Source organism: Scyliorhinus torazame, chromosome 7 (assembly GCF_047496885.1).
Source record: "Scyliorhinus torazame isolate Kashiwa2021f chromosome 7, sScyTor2.1, whole genome shotgun sequence".
Taxonomy (NCBI): domain Eukaryota; kingdom Metazoa; phylum Chordata; class Chondrichthyes; order Carcharhiniformes; family Scyliorhinidae; genus Scyliorhinus; species Scyliorhinus torazame.
Genome location: NC_092713.1, coordinates 151,389,639 through 151,409,866, shown reverse-complemented (window position 1 = coordinate 151,409,866; position 20,228 = coordinate 151,389,639). Strand labels below are relative to the sequence as shown.

The following is a 20,228-nucleotide window of genomic DNA, read 5'->3' as shown; positions in this document are numbered from 1 at the left end:
ACCCTAAAAACCTCCTTCCAGTAATCCTCTAGCTTTGGACAGGACCAAAACATATGAACGTGATTAGTGGGGCTCCCCCCACAACGTTCACACACATCTTCTACTCCTTCAAAGAGCCGGCTCATCCTCGCCCTTGTGAGGTGTGCTCTGTATACACCTTCAGCTGTATCAGCCCCAACCTCGCGCACGAGGTGGAGGCGTTCACTCTCCGGAGCACGTCACACTCTCCGGAGCACCTCACACTCTCCGGAGCACCTCACACTCTCCGGAGCACCTCACACTCTCCGGAGCACCTCACACTCTCCGGAACACCTCACACTCTCCGGAGCACCTCACACTCTCCGGAGCACCTCACACTCTCCGGAACACCTCACACTCTCCGGAGCACCTCACACTCTCCGGAGCACCTCACACTCTCCGGAGCACCTCACACTCTCTGGAGCACCTCACACTCTCCGGAGCACCTCACACTCTCCGGAGCACCTCACACTCTCCGGAACACCTCACACTCTCCGGAACACCTCACACTCTCCGGAGCACCTCACACTCTCCGGAGCACCTCACACTCTCCGGAGCACCTCACACTCTCCGGAGCACCTCACACTCTCCGGAGCACCTCACACTCTCCGGAGCACCTCACACTCTCCGGAGCACCTCACACTCTCCGGAGCACCTCACACTCTCCGGAACACCTCACACTCTCCGGAGCACCTCACACTCTCCGGAGCACCTCACACTCTCTGGAGCACCTCACACTCTCTGGAGCACCTCACACTCTCCGAAGCACCTCACACTCTCCGGAGCACCTCACACTCTCTGGAGCACCTCACACTCTCCGGAACACCTCACACTCTCCGGAGCACCTCACACTCTCCGGAGCACCTCACACTCTCCGGAGCACCTCACACTCTCCGGAGCACCTCACACTCTCCGGAGCACCTCACACTCTCCGGAGCACCTCACACTCTCCGGAGCACCTCACACTCTCCGGAGCACCTCACACTCTCCGGAGCACCTCACACTCTCCGGAGCACCTCACACTCTCCGGAGCAGCTCACACTCTCCGGAGCAGCTCACACTCTCCGGAGCACCTCACACTCTCTGGAGCACCTCACACTCTCCGGAGCACCTCACACTCTCCGGAGCAGCTCACACTCTCTGGAGCACCTCACACTCTCTGGAGCAGCTCACACTCTCTGGAGCACCTCACACTTTCCGGAGCACCTCACACTCTCCGGAACACCTCACACTCTCTGGAGCACCTCACACTCTCCGGAGCACCTCACACTCTCCGGAGCACCTCACACTCTCTGGAGCACCTCACACTCTCCGGAGCACCTCACACTCTCCGGAGCACCTCACACTCTCCGGAGCACCTCACACTCTCCGGAGCACCTCACACTCTCCGGAGCACCTCTCACTCTCCGGAGCACCTCACACTCTCCGGAGCACCTCACACTCTCCGGAGCACCTCACACTCTCCGGAGCACCTCACACTCTCCGGAGCAGCTCACACTCTCCGGAGCAGCTCACACTCTCCGGAGCACCTCACACTCTCTGGAGCACCTCACACTCTCCGGAGCACCTCACACTCTCCGGAGCACCTCACACTCTCCGGAGCAGCTCACACTCTCTGGAGCACCTCACACTCTCTGGAGCAGCTCACACTCTCTGGAGCACCTCACACTCTCCGGAGCACCTCACACTCTCCGGAACACCTCACACTCTCTGGAGCACCTCACACTCTCCGGAGCACCTCACACTCTCCGGAGCACCTCACACTCTCTGGAGCACCTCACACTCTCCGGAGCACCTCACACTCCCGAGCACCTCACACTCTCCGGAGCACCTCACACTCCCGAGCACCTCACACTCTCCGGAACACCTCACACCCTCCGGAGCACCTCACACTCTCCGGAGCACCTCACACTCTCCGGAACACCTCACACTCTCCGGAGCACCTCACACTCTCCGGAGCACCTCACACTCTCCGGAGCACCTCACATCCATTCTTCTTCTTAATAAATATTTTTATTGACATTTTGCGTTTGAAAACATAATGTTACAGAAAAACAAAAATACAGGAACATCAATAGTCATAATCCACACAATAGTAACGACAACACAAGGGCCCCAAGCTATCACTGTGTCTTTGACAGGGGTTGAGATTCTATCCTACTTTATTTACATCAGTGTTTGTGTTTATTATACCATTTTTTGAAGGGTTCTTATTTAGACTCTTACCGCTTAGTGGCAAGGGTTACACCCCCCACACCCCACCCTCGTCTCTGCTGGCTTTTTGACTTGGCGGCTGACTTTTTCCCATCTTGCTGGGCAGTGCGGTCGATGGGGGTTTAGAGTGGGGGATTGGAGGTACATTTGGTGCCTGCTTGCTGGGGTTAAAAGGCCGTGTTGAAGATATTACACGAGAGCCACCGCTCAGCTCCTGGCCACCACCTGCAGTCAGCTATTCATTCTTTACCTTGGCTCCCTGCTTTTCTTTCACTATCCCACTTCCTATTCTTATCAAAATTATGGGGGTGACGGAACAAAGGTTTAAATTTATGGATTAGTTCATAATCATCAGCCTTTATTGCTGCTTGTCTAGTAGATAGCATCCTTTTGTCTTCTTATCATGGGTTCTTATCAAAGAAGGATGGGAATTCTTAAATTCCTCTAAGAGAATGACCTCTCTCAGAGCCTCATAGGGAGTTGAAACTCCCAATGTCCATCATTGGCATACGGGTGTCACTGGTAAGGTGGGCATTTGTTACCCATCATAAATTGCCCTTAAGAAGTTGGTGGGTCTTAGATCTCTGTGGTCCATTGGTGAAGGTGCTCCCACAGTGCTGTTCGAATGGGAGGACTGGATTGTGTCTTAATTACTCACGAAGGAATGGTGAAATATTTCCAAGTCTGGAGTAGGATTGCCAACTGTGACTAGTAATCCTGGAGGGTTTGTCACATGATTTATCCCCATGGTTCAGCCATTCACTGGCCAACACATCTATCCTGGTGACGTATGGCATTTTCCTCCCACTTTCCACAGTCTTATATCTGGTAAAGAGGAATGTTGAAAGAAAATGACCAAAATGCAATAATTTTTAACATCCTGATAATTTTTCTTCATGATTGCATGAGCAGTGTTCTGGGGATTGACTTTCAATTGCTGGAGACATCAGGCTAGTCCTGGACAATTGGAAATCCTATTGGGGCATGTGTGTGAGACTGGAGGTCATGAGGCACCCAAGAGCCTGGTCTCCTCGTCCTTTTAACTGCTGGAAGTTTTGAGTTTGGCAGTGTTGTTGCTGTTGATGGTGACCTATCGTTTTAGATTGATTTCTAAGCTGCAATTTTCCCTTTCCCATTAAAGTGTTCAGGAGTCTGTGGAGAGGGCCGGATGACACGCTATGTGGTTTGCAGGAACAATGACGGGAAGGTGTTACCAGACTCACAGTGCGACTTGACAACAAAGCCCCTGGCAGTGCACCCCTGCGGAGATAAAGACTGCCCTCCCCACTGGGTGTCACAGGAGTGGGAGCAGGTATGATAGTGAGTTAAACACGTGCTGCAGGAATCAAAGGCCAAATGGATCAACTGAAGCTAACAGCCAATTTCAGCAAACCCTTCAGTCAACTTAAAAAAGAGGTGAACAGAAATAATACAGGGAGCATTCATGGTTTCTCATCATTGAAGAAAGATTTCTCACAGGGCACCTTGTAGTAAGAGAGTGACATCTGAAAATTCAGTGCCCATTGTTGTAGATATACAGCTAGCAGCTATATACTGCTCTGCAGTATCCCACACCTTGTAATGAGATGCTTGATCAACTAATCTGTTTCTGTCAGATGAAAATAAATATTTCCCAGCTTGTGAGTTGCTGCTGTAACCTGTTATTCACTGCTCTTTGCCCATACACCTTCCGAACCTTTTCAGTTACCAAAATAGAGATGTTGGCTTAAAAATCCCACAAAATGAACAGTTCCATCAACATTGCATATCCTGATCACCCTCCTGGCCTACACTCCTCACTTGTTGTTTTCGGCTCTTGCGCCGAGAATCTGTTGTTTCCTCCATCATTCTTACTCCCAGTCTGTCTCTGCCCTCTGACCTGCAGTCTGTCTCTGCCCTCTGACCCGCAGTCGGTCGCTGCCCTCTCTCTGACCCGCAGTCGGTCGCTGCCCTCTCTCTGACCCGCAGTCGGTCGCTGCCCTCTCTCTGACCCGCAGTCGGTCACTGTCCCCTAGTCGGTTGCTGCCCCCTCACTCTCTCTTAGAGAGGGAGGGGAGCGAGAGAGAGAGAGAGGAAGGGGAGCGAGGGTCCGGGGAGAGGGAGACAGGAAGGTTGGCGAGCGGTGAGACCCGGGGGGGTTGGTTTCACAATATCTTCCAGCCTTAGTTTTTAGTTTAACTGACTCTCCAGGGAAAGATCACTTGTCCTATCAGGAGGGAGATTGTATATTGTTCTAGAATCACACTGTAACATTGGCCACATTTCTGATGTTCTGCTTTTGGGAGCTTGGGCTGCAGCAGATGAAGTTGTCAAAGCTGTTTCAATGTGGATCGTCGTCTTGTACTTGCAGGGTTGGGGAGTGGTTGAGAGGTGGTGGAGAAGAGTGTTTGCCTGCTAATGGCCATATCGATGGCTCTCAGGAGCCACTGATGCAGGGTGTTGGTAGGGACTGACTAATGGACTGCTTAATGAATAATTACCCTTGTTCCACTTCAGTGCAATGCCACGTGTGGGCGGGGTAGGAAGACCAGGAGAATTCTGTGTGCTGGTTTAGAAAACGGAGCTTATAAGGAGTATGAGGAGAGCCGATGTGGACATTCGAAGAAGCCTAACGAAGAGGCAGCCTGTTTCGAGAGGCCTTGCTCAAAGTGGTTCAAAACATCTTGGTCACAGGTAAGCAAACTCACCTGATTAGCAGGGAGCTGTTTTGTCTCACTGGTTCACGGGAATTTATCTTTGCTCTGTTTGTTTCTTTATCTCTCTTTTCTTTTCCTTCACATTTCCTAATGTCAGCATTTGAAGAGAAATATGAATTCACAGTTATTAACAATGGTGAACAAGGTTTCATGTTTTAAAGCAAAGGAATTTTACTATACAAAAGCCAAACTATGCAAAAAATACTAATGGATGGCATACTGAGGTAATTACTTATACCTTACATCGAAAAGCGGTGATTCCCACAGATAGGGGCTGACAACATGGAGATGAGCCTAAAATGCTGCCTGAACTGTCTCCAAACCCTCCGCGTTACCACCACCACCGGGCACGAGGTAAGTTTCGCAGGAGAAAACGGAAGCGAGGCAGTTACCAAGGCCCTCAAACTATAACCATGCCAATAGCCCGCCTCCATCTGCCCCAATATGGAATTTGGATCCTTAAACCACCCCTGCACCTTTTCAATATTGGCTACCCAATAATAGAATAATAGATTAGGTCAAGCTAAGCCCCCAACTGTCTCTCTATCTCTGTAGAAACGCTCTGCGAACCCTTGGGGACTTACCCATCCAAATGAAAGAAGTAATCAACTTCGCAGTTCTAGCAAAGAATGATTTGGCAAGAAAGATAGGGAGCCGTTGGAAAGGAAACAAAAACCTTGGAAGGCTGTTGATTTGAACTGTCTGAACCCTGCCCGCCAAGGACAGAGGGAGGTTATCCCACCTCTGCTAATCTGCTCTCGCCCCACTCACCAGCCTAGCATAATTAAGTTTATGAAGTGTGGCCCAGTCATGGGCCACCCAGATTCCCAGATAACGAAAGCTAGATCTGGCAAGGTGAAAATGCATCAACCACAGATAAGCTCCCCTCCCTGGGGAAATATTCGCTCTTGTCCCGATTCAATTTGTGTCCTGAGAAGGAGCCCAAATTCCTCAGTAGTTTCATTAGCTCATCCATCATGGATACTGTCAGTGATATAGAGAAGCAGATCACCTGCATGCAGGGACACCCTATGCTGTCTCCGTCCCTTCCCTATCCATTCCCTGGAAGACCTCATGCGATTGCCAATGCAAACAGAAGCAAACTGTGGGCAGCCTTACCATGTACCCATACCCAACTGAAAGTAACCTGAGCTGCTCAAGCCATTTGTACTGACACTAGCAGTGTAAACCCTATACAACACAGCGATCCAAGGTATGGGGCGCGATTGAACTAAAACCAGATAAAAGTCCGTTCTGGTCGGGATTAGCGGGGTCCCGAGGCTGCACTCAACATTATTTCCTGCACATCCGGAGCTTCTCTGTGTTGGAAGTTATCGGGAAGTCGTTTTTAAACAGCACCCCGGTCTCTCAAACCCCAACTCAACCCCCAACTCCTCCAATTCCCCAACTCACCTATAAGGGTGCCCCAACCCCTCGCACCCCACCACATGCCTGCAGAACACAACCGGACCCAATCCCGGCACGGGCAAAATGCCAGCCTGGCACCCTAGCAGTGCCCCTGCCAGCCTGACAGTGCAACCTGGGCACTGTGGCAGTGTCAGGGTGCCAGGATGGCAGCACCAAGATGCCTGGGAAGCACCAGCAGTGCCAGGGTGCCACCCTACCTGGACACCAACCACCTAGAGGCCTCCGATCACCTGGGAGAGCCTTCCAGGTACTATTCCGCCTTGTCCCCGTTTGCGAGAATCAGTACTGAACGGCACCTGGCTGGGGTTTCCTCAGCGAGGCCGATAGATACTGGATGGCCATTAGATCCAGCGCGAGCACGGATAAGTGGGTTCTTAAACTCACTTAGCTCTGCGAGGGCAGGACCGGAATGCGACATCTCGTGAGATTCAATCAGACCTCTTGAGGCGTAATGGCCATTGGGAATCCTGGGGGAGGCCTCTCAGGATCTACGGGCCATGTTGCGCCCCGGTTCCGGCAGGATGCGGCCGGTAGATCTTGCCCAAGAACTTTGGTCTGAAACCGAATTTCCCCCAAATTTCAAATATGACTCTCACTCGACCCTTAAGACAGCACTGTAGCACAGTTGTTAGCAATGTTGCTTCACAGCTCCAGAGTCCCAGGTTCGATTCCCGGCTTGGGTCACTGCCTGTGCGGAGTCTGCACGTTCTCCCCGTGTCTGCGTGGGTTTCCTCCGGGTGCTCCGGTTTCCTCCCACAAGTCCCGAAAGACGTGCTGTTAGGTCATTTGGATATTCTGAATTCTCCCTCAGTGTATCCGAACAGGTGCCGGAATGTGGCGACTAGGGGCTTTTCACAGTAACTTCATTGCAGTGTTAACATAAGCCTACTTGTGACAATAAAGATTATTTTCAAAAAAATTAAAATTAAAACGCTTTCTTGGCATCCAATGAAAGGATCACCTCCGGGTCGGTCGCTGGAGTGGGGAACAGGGCAATATTTAATAGACAACATATATTGGCTGACAGTTGCCGACCCTTAACAAAACCCGTAAGTTCCTCCGATATCACCCCTGGAAGGCAGGGCTCCAACCTCATTGCCAACATTTTCGCCAACAACTTAACAACCACATTTAGAACCGGAATCGGTCCGTACAACCCACACTCTGTAGGGTCCTTATTCTTCTTCAGAAACAAGGAGATGGATGCCGGAAAAGCCCCACAGGCCAAAGAATCATCCGCTTCACCCTTCCAGACCTATCGATGTGACTTGGAAGAAATTATCTGTCCCCTAATGACCACCTTAAGGGCTTCCCGTAACATAGAATGGAAGACAGAGTCGCTCTTGTTGAACCTAATGTTCTCCCCAATGGCAGAGGATATGCACTCACAGAAACTTATCTGCCAACATCCCCGTATCCAGTCTCCATGGCAGGCATTGAAAGGGACCCGTCACAAACACCAAATACACAAAATGTGAAGCATGGTTTGAGATGACAATTGCGGATCATCCCGCCGCCTTCACTCCAGAATGAAGAGACCTGCCTCGCACAAAAAAATCTATTCAAGAATAGACATGATGTACATGGGAGAAGAACAAAAAATTATTATTCCTCGGATGCAAATACCAATGGGTCCCCCCCCTCCCCCCGCCCCCCCCCCCCCCCCCCCCCTTTTGCTCCATAAAAGTTATCAACACTCTCGCCACCCCTGGAGAAATCAACGATTTAGGCACAGGTCGGTTCAATCCAGGATGCAGAACACAATTAAAGTCTCCTCCCGAGGTCAGCTGATGCGAATCGAAATCAGGAATAGAGGCCAGTAATTTATTGATATGAGCTGTACCATCCCAATTCGGAGCATACACATTCACTAGGACCACCGAGGTGCCCTCCAAAGACCCACTGATAACCACGTGTCTCCCATTCAGATCTGGTAGGATTTTGACAGCTGAGAAAGAAACCCTTTTATTGATCAACACTCTGCTCCCCAGGCCCTACCATCAAATTCCGAGTGGGACACCTGTCCCACCCAACTGTTCCGTAGCCATGTCTAGTCTCTGACCCGCAAATGGATCTCTGCAAAAACACCACATCAGCCTTCAAACTCTTCTGATGAGCGAATATCCTCAGTCTCTCCATTGAGCCATTCAATCCCCTCACATTCCAAGTGAGCAGCCGAATTGGGGCCCTCCAACTGCAATCCCCCCCTCCCTACCTCATGTCTGAGTCAGCCATTTCCACCAAAAGAGAGAGTACCACAACTACTTAAAAAGTACAGGCATCGAGCCCACCCAAGATGGCCACCAAACCTCTATCAAGCTGTAGTCACCGTCAGTAAATACACCCCATTGCCCACCCGTTCTCGCCTCTTATTAATACCACAACCAAAGCCCAAGCAAATAGTCAAAAGGCAAACAACAAACCCTTTCCTCATTTATCCCTAACCCCAGACAAAACCAAACCCTTAAGCTCATTATCTGAAACCTATACTACTACCACCACCGCTTCGCTCCTGTTAGCTAACTTCTTCAGCTAGCAGGGCAATTCTGGGGCTGGTTTAGCACACTGGGCTAAATAGCTGGCTTTTAAAGCAGACCAAGGCAGGCTCAATTCCTGTACCAGCCTCCCCGAACAGGCGCCGAATGTTGAGACTAGGGGTTTTTCACAGTAACTTCATTTGAAGCCTACTTGTGACAATAAGCGATTTTCATTTCATTTCTTTCAATTCCCGCCTGGAACATTAAAACACCATAACACATAACCATAACAACCAGCCCCCGCCCACATCCAACTTTAATGAACAAGAAGGTACACCCATCCTATACAAGAACAATAAAGTACAAACTGATATAAGAAACCCCAACAAGTCCCGAAAACTACAAGCCCTCTCCAACAACAAGATCCCGTACATAATACTAAACACTATGAACCTGACCCCAGCCCATGCTTCCTCACAAAAGCTTCGGCCTCCTCCGGCACCTCAAAATAATAGTCTTTTGAGGTGTAACTCGGGGGCATACAGGGTAAACCACCCCAAACCTACCTTCACTTTTGAACAATGCCTTGTTGAATGCTACTTTCCTTTTGGCAAGCTCCTCTCCTTCATCCTGATACAGCCAAAATGGCGTGGCCCTTCCATTTGTAGTCATGGTGATTTTTTGCCCGCCTCGGGAATTGTTCCTTCTCTTGGTAATTGCCTGTGATGGCTTTCCTGAGCGAGGTTTACAAAGAAAAGTACAGCACAGGAACAGGCCCTTCGGCCCTCCAAGCCTGTGCTGACCATGCTGCCTGTCTAAACTAAAATCTTCTACACTTCCTGGGTCCGTATCCCTCTATTCCCATCCTATTCATGTATTTGTCAAGATGCCCCTTAAATGTCACTATCGTCCCTGGTTCCACCACCTCCTCCGGTAGCGAGTTCCAGGCACCCACTACCTTCTGTGTAAAAAGACTTACCTCGTACTTCCCCTCTAAACCTTGCCCCTCGCACCTTAAACCTATGCCCCCTAGTAATTGATCCCTCTACCCTGGGAAAAAGCTTCTGACTATCCACTCTGTCTATGCCCCTCATAATTTTGTAGACCTCTATCAGGTCGCCCTTCCCTCCATCGTTCCAATGAGAACAAACCGAGTTTATTCAACCGCTCTTCATAGCTAATGCCCTCTATACCAGGCAACATCCTGGTAAATCTCTTCTGCACCCTCTCTAAAGCCTCCACATCCTTCTGGTAGTGTGGCGACCAGAATTGAACACTATATTCCAAGTGTGGCCTAACTAAGGTTCTATACAGCTGCAACATGACTTGCCAATTCTTATACTCAATGCCCCGGCCAATGAAGGCAAGCATGCCGTATGCCTTCTTGACTACCTTCTCCCCTGTGTTGCCCCTTTCAGTGACCTGTGGACCTGTACCAGGCTTCTGGCGGAGTGACCGTTGGGCCTGATCCAGCTCAGGAGGGGACCACTGTCCACCCTTCCCCACTGACTTCCCAAACATCGTTGACATATTCAGTGGGGTTTGGGCCCTCCACTTCCTCCGGCAGCCCACGACTGAGGTTTTGCCTCCTGGAGCGATTCGCCAAGTCGGCCACCTTGGCACGCAGATATTTGTTATTCTCAGCCTCCAGAGAGACAATCCAATCGCTCTGCATCGAAAGAGCCACCTCCACACCTTGCAACACTTCGCCATGAGCCTTTACCCTTTGATCCATTTTTGCCAGTGCCGATCGAGTAGGAGCTCGGGCCTCCTCAATTGAATCATGGAGGTTCTCGGAGACAGCCTGAGAATTCCTCAGTAATGATGCCCATAAGCATCTCAATCGTCAACAAGGTAACTTTAGCTCCCCAGTGGCCCCTGCCATTTCATTAACCAACGATCCTCGAGAGGTTTCTGAATCAGACAACGATTTTTTTGCTTGCTAGCTTCTTCAACCTTGATTTCCCTGGCATTTCCACAATATGGGAGCCTTATCCCATCAAATTATATCAATTATCACACCAGCATCCATCAAAAAGCAGGCAGAAAAGGTTAAAAATGAAGTGCCCGAGCGGGTGCTGCCTCGTGTGTGGTCTACATGCTGCCACTGGAAGTCCTCTTACTTTTTATTTCTAACAAGACTTATAATGAATATGCAGAAGATGCAACTGGTTAACTATTGTCTAATTCCTAATCCCTTACTTTCACTTGCCCCCCCCCCCCCCCCCCCACCATCTACACACATACACAAGACAGACAAACGGAGGGGAGGGGTGAAAATAATAAGTAAAAGGAAAAAGAGTCTTTGTTTCAGATGGTTGTCTTTATGAACATAGAACATACAGGCCAGAAGGAGGCCATTCGGCCCATCAAGTCTGCACCAACCCACTTAAGCCCTCACTTCCACCCTATCCCCCTAACCCAATAACCCCTCCTAACCTTTTTGGACACTCAGGGCAATTTAGCATGGCCAATGCACCTAACCTGCGCGTCTTTGGACTGTGGGAGGAAACCGGAGCATTCGGAGGAAACCCACGCAGACATAGAACATAGAACAAGACATGGGGAGAACGTGCAGACTCCACACAGACAGAGACCCAGCGGGGAATCGAACCTGGGACCCTGGCGCTGTGAAGCCACAGTGCTAACAACTATGCTACCGTGCTGCCCCAAGCAGACCCTCCTTCAAAGTAAGCTTTCAGATCTGGGTCACTGTTTGCAGCCTGTAATGGTTTTCACTAGATTCATTCAGGTCTCTGAAACTGCAGAAATACAGCAACACACCACATTTCTGGGGAAAACACAAGGGATAAGTGGGCAGGGAAGGAACCGACCTACAACCGATCTCTATTGCAATGTGACATAATTGGGATGTTCCAAACGGAAATGTAAATTAACTTTGTTTTACTTTCAAAACAACCTCGGATTCTGGGAGCCACTTGACTAATTTAAATATCTAATAGAGTTTAATGGCCCTTTCCTCAAGACTCCTTGCTCCCACCAAAAACTGGCTTGTTTACAAGATGCTTTTAGTTTCTTTTCATCTGGGAACCACATAAATAAATCATTTTATTGAGATAAGTGTAGACCCTATCTCAAGCTTCGAGATGGGTCATCCATTATTTAGGTTTTCCCACGACTGCCTCTGAAAACACAGGTTATCTTTTAACTGTAATTAACCCAGGCTTGTTTGATTTGCATTTACATCAGGGGTGTTCACCCGTTTCTTGATCAGGGTTTTCCATTTAACTTACATTTAACAATTTAATTCCCAACCTAAAAGTTCTATTCCTAAAACAAAATGTTGTGGCACTAAAACACATGAATTATGGAATCAGATATCTGTCATATTATACACCAGTATATCATGGTGCAGGCACACACACTGATGGACATGCAGTGGGACCAATCAGCATACACAACACCGCAGCCAATCACCAGTGAGAGCACACGCACTATAAAGACAGGGGACAGGAGAGTTCCTGCTCATTCTAGTAGCAGCCAGCTCGGAGCACAGAGCTCACAGCCTGCAACACAGACATTCACCATGTGCTGAGTGCATCACCTGGTTAGGACTAGGCAAGCGTCAACAGTTAAAGCTGGGATTGCATTTACCCACAGTTCAAGTATGTTAATATAGTTAACCTTATAATAAAATAGAGTTGCACCACTTCAAGTGTTGGTGACCAGGGGCACCGCCGGGTCGGAGAATGGCCGTTGGCCGCCGTGAATCCCGCCCCCGCCCCGAAGTCTCCGGTACCGGAGATTGGGCGGGGGCGGGAATCGGGCCGCGCCGGTTGGCGGGACCCCCCGTTCAATTCTCCGGCCCGGATGGGCCGAAGTCCCACCCAGAAATTGCCTGTCCCGCCGGCGTAAATCAAACCTGGTATTTACCGGCGGGACCAGGCAGCGTGGGCGGGCTCCGGGGTCCTGGAGGGGGGCGCGGGGCGATCTGACCCCGGGGGGTGCCCCCACGGTGGCCTGGCCCGCGATCGGGGCCCACCGATCCGCGGGCGGGCCTGTGCCGTGGGGGCACTCTTTCCCTTCCGCCTCCGCCACGGCCTCCACCATGGCGGAGGCGGAAGAGACTCTCCCCACTGCGCATGCGCGGGAAACTGACAGCGCCCGCTGACGCTCCCGCGCATGCGCCGGGAAACTGACAGTGGCCGCTGACGCTCCCGCGCATGCGCCACATTTCCGCGCCAGCTGGCGGGGCAACAAACGCCATTTCCGCCAGCTGGCGGGGCGGAAATCCCTCCGGCGTCGGCCTAGCCCCTCAATGTTGGGGCTAGGCCGCCAAAGATGCGGAGCATTCCGCACCTTTGGGCCGGCGCGATGCCCGTCTGATTGGCGCCGTCTTTGGCGCCAGTCGGCGGACATCCCGCCGTTGGGGGAGAATTTCGCCCCTGTTTGTGATCCAGAACACCCAACACATCAATATCCGCACCACTTTCTTTTCTTGGCACTTGTTTTCCCTCTCCATTCTACTGTCTACGGCCCAGTGGAACTAGGTGCTGCCAGAAAACATCAATGCAGGAAGCTCCTCTCTCATTCTCGACTCCATTTAGTGTATTAAACCCGTAGGCAGATGTAAAGAGCAAGTAGAATGTTGAGTTTATCTCCTGCAGCTGAGTATAAAGGGCAGTAAGTTAGTTTTTGGTTGCATAAAGCCTAGTGTTCAGTTCAAACGCCCCAGCTCCGAGAGGTTATAATGGTCTTGGAAGGGGTGCAGCACAGATTCATCAGAATGATCCCAGATCTTACAGGGTTCAATTATGAGGACAGGTTGGAAAGTCGAGGCTTTTATTACCTTGAAAGTATAAGATTAAGGGGTAATCTTTTCGGATTTTGTGTGGGCGAATAAGACCCCGCGAGTAAGGAGATTGCTGTTGGAGCACAGTCGGGGTGGGGGGGGGGGTTTGGCACTGCCGAACTTTCGCAACTACTACTGGGCGGCCAATATAGCCATGATTAGGAAGTGGGCAATGGGGGGGGGGGTCAGCGTGAGAGCGTCTGGAGGCGGCATCATGTAAAGGTACTAGTCTGGGAGCTTTGATAACCGCTCCTTTGCCGTTCTCGCCGACCCGCTACTCCACAAGTCCGGTGGTGCGACACTGAGGATCTGGGGGCAGTGGAGGAGGTGCAAGAAGGTGGAGAGCATCGGTCTGGACCCCGATATGTAACAACCACAGGATTGTCTCGGGTAAGATGGATGGTGGGTTCCAGAGCTGGCAGAGGGCAGGCATCAGGTGGATGGGGGATCTGTTCATAGACGGAAGCTTTACCAGTTTGAAGGCACTAGAGGAGAAATTTAATCTGCCACCAGGAAATGCCTTTAAATATCTGCAAGTACGAGCCTTCCCGAAAAAACAGATAGTGGCCTTTCCAACGCTGCCACCACTGAGGATACAGGACAGGGTGGTCTCCGGCACCTGGGTGGGGGAGGGGAAGGTGCCGGATATCTACAGAAACTCCAGGAGGTGGAGGAAACCCCGGTGGAGGAGCTCAAGGGCAAGTGGGAGGAGGAGCTAGGTGAGGAGTTGGAAGCAGGTCTGTGGGCAGAGGTCCTGGGCAGGGTTAATTCCTCCTCATCATGTGCCAGGCTCAGTCTAATTCAATTTAAGGCGGTCCACTGGGCACACATTTGCAGCGAGAATGAGCAAGTTTTTTGGGATAGAAGACAGGTGTACGAGGTGCAAGGGCAGCCCAGCAAACCATGTCCACATGTTTTGGGCATGCCGGAGCTTAGAGAGTTCTGGCAGGGGTACGTGAGGGCAATGTCCAAGGTGCTTAACACATGGGTGCCAAGTCCAAAGATAGCCATCTTTGGAGTGTCAGAAGACCCAGGAGTTCAGGGGGTGAAAGAGGCCGACGTCTTGGCCTTTGCCTCCCTAGTAGCCCGGAGACGGATTTTATTAATGTGGAGGGACTCGAAGCCCCCAAGTGTAGAGACTTGGGTTAACGACATGGCTGGGTTTCTCAGCCTCGAGACAATAAAGTTTGCCTTAAGAGGGTCTACGCTAGGGTTCTCTCGGAGGTAGCAGCCGTTCGTCGACCAATCCGTTGGGGGGGGGGGGGGGGGGGGGGGGGGGAGTGAGTGCTTCATTGGGATGGTGTGGGAAGACTGAGTCACGTGGGGTAATGTCTATTTAATTGTTTTTGTATATTCTCTTTTTGCACTATGTTAATGTTCACTCTATTTTGTTTTGTTATTGTTACTACTGTTTTATTATGAAAAATTCGCCAAAACCTTAATAAAAATATTTAAAAAAAAAAAGATTAAGGGGTAATCTGATTGAGTTGTACCGGAATTATTGAAGATTTATAAATAGACCTCAGCTGGAATATTGTGTCCAGTTCTGGGCGCTACACTACAGGAAGGATGTGAATGGAAAGAGGTTTACAAGAATGGTTCCAGGGATGAAAAGCTTCAGCTGTGAGGATAGATTGAAGAGGTTGTTATCCTTGGAGAGAAAAGGGCTAAGAGGAGATTTGATAGAGATGTGCAAAATCATGAGGGGGCTGGAGAAAGTAGATGGGGAGAAACAATTCCCGCTCGTAAAAGGATCAAGAACGAGGGGACAGCATTCAAGTGATTTGCAAAAGAAGCAAATGTGATATGAGAACAAAAATGTTCACACTGGGTGATTAGGATCTGGAAAGCACTGCATGAAGTGTGGTGGAGGCAGGTTCAATCAAAGCATTCAAGAGGCCATTAGATGATTACTTGAATAGAAACAATATGCAGGGGTACGGGGAAAAGGCAAGGGCGGCGCGGAGAAGACACCTCCCTGCGCATGCGCCACAACACGCCGGCCGGTCTGCGCATGTGCTAAACCACACCGGCGATTCTGCGCATGTGCTAACTCGCGCAGTCCCTTCGCCACCGGCTGGCGCGGCGCCAACCCCTCCGCCGCTGGCCTAGCCCCTGGAAGTGTGGAGAATTCCCCATTTGTTCTTAAGGGCAGCACAGTAGCACTGTAGATAGGACAATTGCTTCACAGCTCCAGGGTCCCAGGTTCGATTCCGGCTTGGGTCACTGGCTGTGCGGAGTCTGCACATCCTCCCCGTGTGTGCGTGGGTGTCCTCCGGGTGCTCCGGTTTCCTCCCACAGTCCAAAGATGTGAAGATTAGGTGGATTGGCCATTCTAAATTGCCCTTGGTGTCCAAAATTTGCCCTTAGTGTTGGGTGGGGTTACTCGGTTATGGGGATAGGGTGGAGGTTTGACCTTGGGTAGGGGGCTCTTTCCAAGAGCCGGTGCAGACTCGGTGGGCCGAATGTCCTCCTTCTGCACTGTAAATTCAATGATAATCTACGATTAATCTCGGACAAAGGTTCGGCACAACATTGTGGGCCGAAGGGCCTGTTCTGTGCTGTATTTTTCTATGTTCTATGAATGGCACTACGTCATTATACTCTTTTGGAGAGCCGGTGCAGACACGTTGGGCCAAATGACCTCCTAAACCGTAACATTTCTGAGATCTATTCCAATTCTGTATCTCGGCTGGGCGAGCCTGGTGGGACAATATTGTCGGTAGCATTGTGGATAGCACAATTGCTTCACAGCTCCAGAGTCCCAGGTTCGATTCCAGCTTGGGTCGCTGTCTGTGCGGAGTCTGCATGTCCTCCCCGTGTGTGCGTGGGTTTCCTCCGGGTGCTCCGGTTTCCTCCCACAGTCCAAAGATGTGCAGGTTAGGTGGATTGGCCATGATAAATTGCCCTTAGTGTCCAAAATTGCCCTTAGTGTGGGGTTACTGGGTTATGGGGATAGGGTGGAGGTGTTGACCTTGGGTAGGGTGCTCTTTCCAAGAGCCGGTGCAGACTCGATGGGCCGAATGGCCTCCTTCTGCATTGTAAATTCTGTGATAATCTGTGAATATATGGACCCTAACTCCAGATCTAAGCTATTATGTATTTAATGTAGGAGAGCCTCAGTTGATGGTAATGAGGGAACTATATTCTGCACTGAACTGAGCTGGATGTGCTTGATGGTCTGCTTTGGAAGGAGTAATGCTTCAGTTATCCTTGAACAGCAAATGCTTGGTGGTGACTCAGGGCACTGGAACCATTATCAATAACCAAAGCTGCTTTTCTTTACTGGGTTTTGAAGAGTTACTGATGCAACATTGGCACTTTAACTGGCGACAGACTGGTTGATGTTACATTTGGTAGCCTGCAGTTGGTGCTGTCTGATAAATAACTGCTGTCTTTATCCTGCACAGTGCAGTAAAACCTGCGGCAGTGGAGTCAGAGTTCGGGAGGTGAAATGTTACCAAGGAGATGAACTCGGACAAGGATGTGATCCATCCACAAAACCAGAGACAAAAGAGACGTGTGAGGTTCAGCTGTGTCCCACAGATGCACCAGGTAAGAGTGACTGCAACAAGTTGTGTGGTTCAATGAGATCCAGTACATGTAAGGGACATGCATTAACAATCCCAAACTCCACCCCCCCCTCCCCCCAAAAACAGGTATAAAACCCCATCCAAACCCACCTCCCCAGGATTGAATCCCCAATGTAATACCCCCTGAGGATAAAATCCCAATCCAATCACCCCCAGATTAAATCAATCGAATCCTCCCCCCCGAGGATTAACTCCCCAATTCGATCAACCCCAGATTAAATCTCCAATCCAATCACCCCCAGATTAAATCCCCAATCTGATATCCCCGAGGATTAACTCTGCAGTCCAATCCCCCCAAGCATTAAATGCCCAATTCAACCCCCCAGGGATTAAATCACCATTCCAATCCCCCCCAGGATTAAATCCCCTTCACCTTCCCCCCCAACTGCTCCAGCATAAAATCCCAATCCAGTGCCCCCCCTCAATATTAACTCCCAATCCAATCCCCCACAGATAAATTCCCAATCCAGTTGCCACCAAGATTAAATCCCGAATGCAATGCATCCCAAGATTAGCTCCGTAAAAATCCCCACCCCCTTCCCCCAAGTAAATCTCCAATCCAATCCCTCCCAGAGTAAATCCCCAATCCAATCCCTCCCAGAGTAAATCCCCAATCCAATCCCTCCCAGAGTAAATTCCCAATCCAGTCCCTCCCAGAGAAAATCCCCAATCCAATCCCTCCCAGAGTAAGTCCCCAATCCAGTCCCTCCTAGAGTAAATCCCCAATTTATTCCCTCCCAGAGAAAAGCCCCAATCCAATCCGCCCCCCAGAGTAAATTCCCAAACCAATCCCCCCAGATTAAATCCCCAATCCAGTGCTCTCCCCCAAAGTAAATCCCCAATTCAATCCCCTCCGCAAAGCAAATCACTCCCCACCCCCCCCCCCCAATACCCCCAATTTGAGTAAATCCCCAATCTGACCCGGAGTAAATGCCTAATCCTATCCTCCCCGACCTCAATAAATCCCCAATCCAATCCCCCCCGAGAGTAAATTCCCAATCCAATCTCCCCCCAGAGTAAATCCCCAAACCCCCCCCAGAGTAAATTCCCAATCCAATCCCCCCCCAGAGTAAATCCCCAATCCAATCTCCCCCCCCCGAGTAAATCCCCAATCCAATCTCCCCCCAGAGTAAATCCCCAAACCCCCCCCAGAGTAAATCCCCAATCCAATCTCCCCCCCCAGAGTAAATCCCCAATCCAATCTCCCCCAGTGTAAATCCCCTATCCCCCCAATCCTCCACCCAGAGTAAATCCCAATCCCCCCCAGAGTAAATCCCCAATCCTGCCCCCAGAGTAAATTCTCAATCCAATCCCCCACCCAGAATAAATCCCCAATCCCCCCCCCAGAGTAAATTCTCGATCCAATCCCCCACTCAGAATACATCCCCCATCCCCCCCCCAGAGTAAATCCCCAATCTAATCTCCCCCCAGAGTAAATCCCCAATGCCCCCCCAGAGTAAATTCCCAATCCAATCCTCCCCCCAGAGTGAATCCCCAATCCAATCCCCCTCTAGTGTAAATCCCCAATCCAATTCCCCCCCCCAGAGTAAATCCCCAATCTGCTCCAGAGTAAATCCCCAAACCAATCCCCCTCCAGAGTAAATCCCCAATCCTCCCCCAGAGTAAATCCCAATCCAATCCCAACCAGAGTAAATCCCCAATGCAGTCCCGCCCGTAGAGTAAATCCCCAATCCAACCCCCCCCCAGAGTAAATCCCCAATCCACCACCAGAGTAAATTCCCAATCCAATCCCCCACCCAGAGTAAATCCCGAATCCTCCCCAGAGTAAATCCCCAATCCCCTCCAGAGTATATCCCCAATCCCCCCCAGAGTAAATCCCCAATTCAATCCCCCCAACTCGAGTAAATCCCTAATCCAATCCCCCGCCTCTCAAGTAATTCCCCAATCCCACAGAGTAGATCTCCACTCCCCCCCCCACCACCACCCCAGTAAATCTTCCAATCCAGTCCCCCCCCCAAAATAAATCACCAATCCAATCCCACCCATCGAGTGTAAGTCCCCAATCCAATCCCACCCATCGAGAGTAAATCCCCAATCCAATCCCACCCATCGAGTGTAAATCCCCAATCCAATCCCACCCATCGAGAGTAAATCCCCAATCCAATCCCACCCACCGAGATTAAATCCCCAATCCAATCCCACCCATCGAGATTAAATCCCCAATCCAATCCCACCCATCGAGAGTAAATCCCCAATCCTATCCCACCCATCGAGAGTAAATCCCCAATCCAATCCCACCCATCGAGATTAAATCCCCAATACAATCCCTCCCCCACCCCAAGTTAATCACTAAACCAATCCCTCCCCGAGTAAATCCCCAATCCAATCCCAGCACCCCCGAGTGAATTTTTAAACCAACCTCCCCACAGAGATAATCTCCAATCCAATCCCATCCCCCCGCCGAGTAAATCCCAAATCCAATCCCCCCCCAGGGTAAACACCAATCCAATCCTTCCCCCAGAATAAATCTCAAACCTAATCCCCTCCCCCAGAGTAAATCCCCAATATAATCCCCCCAGAGTTAAGCCCTGATCCATTCGCCACCAGTGTAAATCCCCAATACCACCCCAGAGTAAATCCCCAACCCCCCAAAATAATCCCTAATCCATTCCCCCCCAGAGTAAACACCAATCCAATTCCCCCCGAGTATATCCCCAACTCTCCCAAAATAATCCCTAATCCATTCCCACCCCAGAGTAAACACCAATCCAATTCCTCCCCCCCAGAGTAAACACCAATCCAATCCCCCCCAGAGTAAATCCCCAATACCCCACCAGAGTAAATCCCCAATCTCCCCACCAGAGTAAATCCCGAATCCACCCCCCAGAGTAAATCCCCAATCCCCCACCAGAGTAAATCCCCAATCCCACCCCAGAGTAAATCCCCAATCCCCCCACCAGAGTAAATCCCGAATCCACTCCCCAGATTAAATCCCCAATCCCCCCACCAGAGTAAATCCCCAATCCCC

General features: G+C 50.6%; 1 protein-coding gene across 2 annotated transcripts in view; it reads left to right on the top strand.

Moving 5' to 3' along the window:
* LOC140426623 (ADAMTS-like protein 2) overlaps positions 1-20,228 on the top strand; it is a 271,271-nt gene that overhangs the window by 185,852 nt on the left and 65,191 nt on the right. For both annotated transcript variants that reach the window (XM_072511624.1, XM_072511625.1), the window contains 3 exons: positions 3,374-3,544; positions 4,729-4,905; positions 17,057-17,201. In XM_072511624.1, coding sequence (XP_072367725.1) covers positions 3,374-3,544; positions 4,729-4,905; positions 17,057-17,201 — 493 coding nt within the window. The remainder of the gene's footprint in view (positions 1-3,373; positions 3,545-4,728; positions 4,906-17,056; positions 17,202-20,228) is intronic.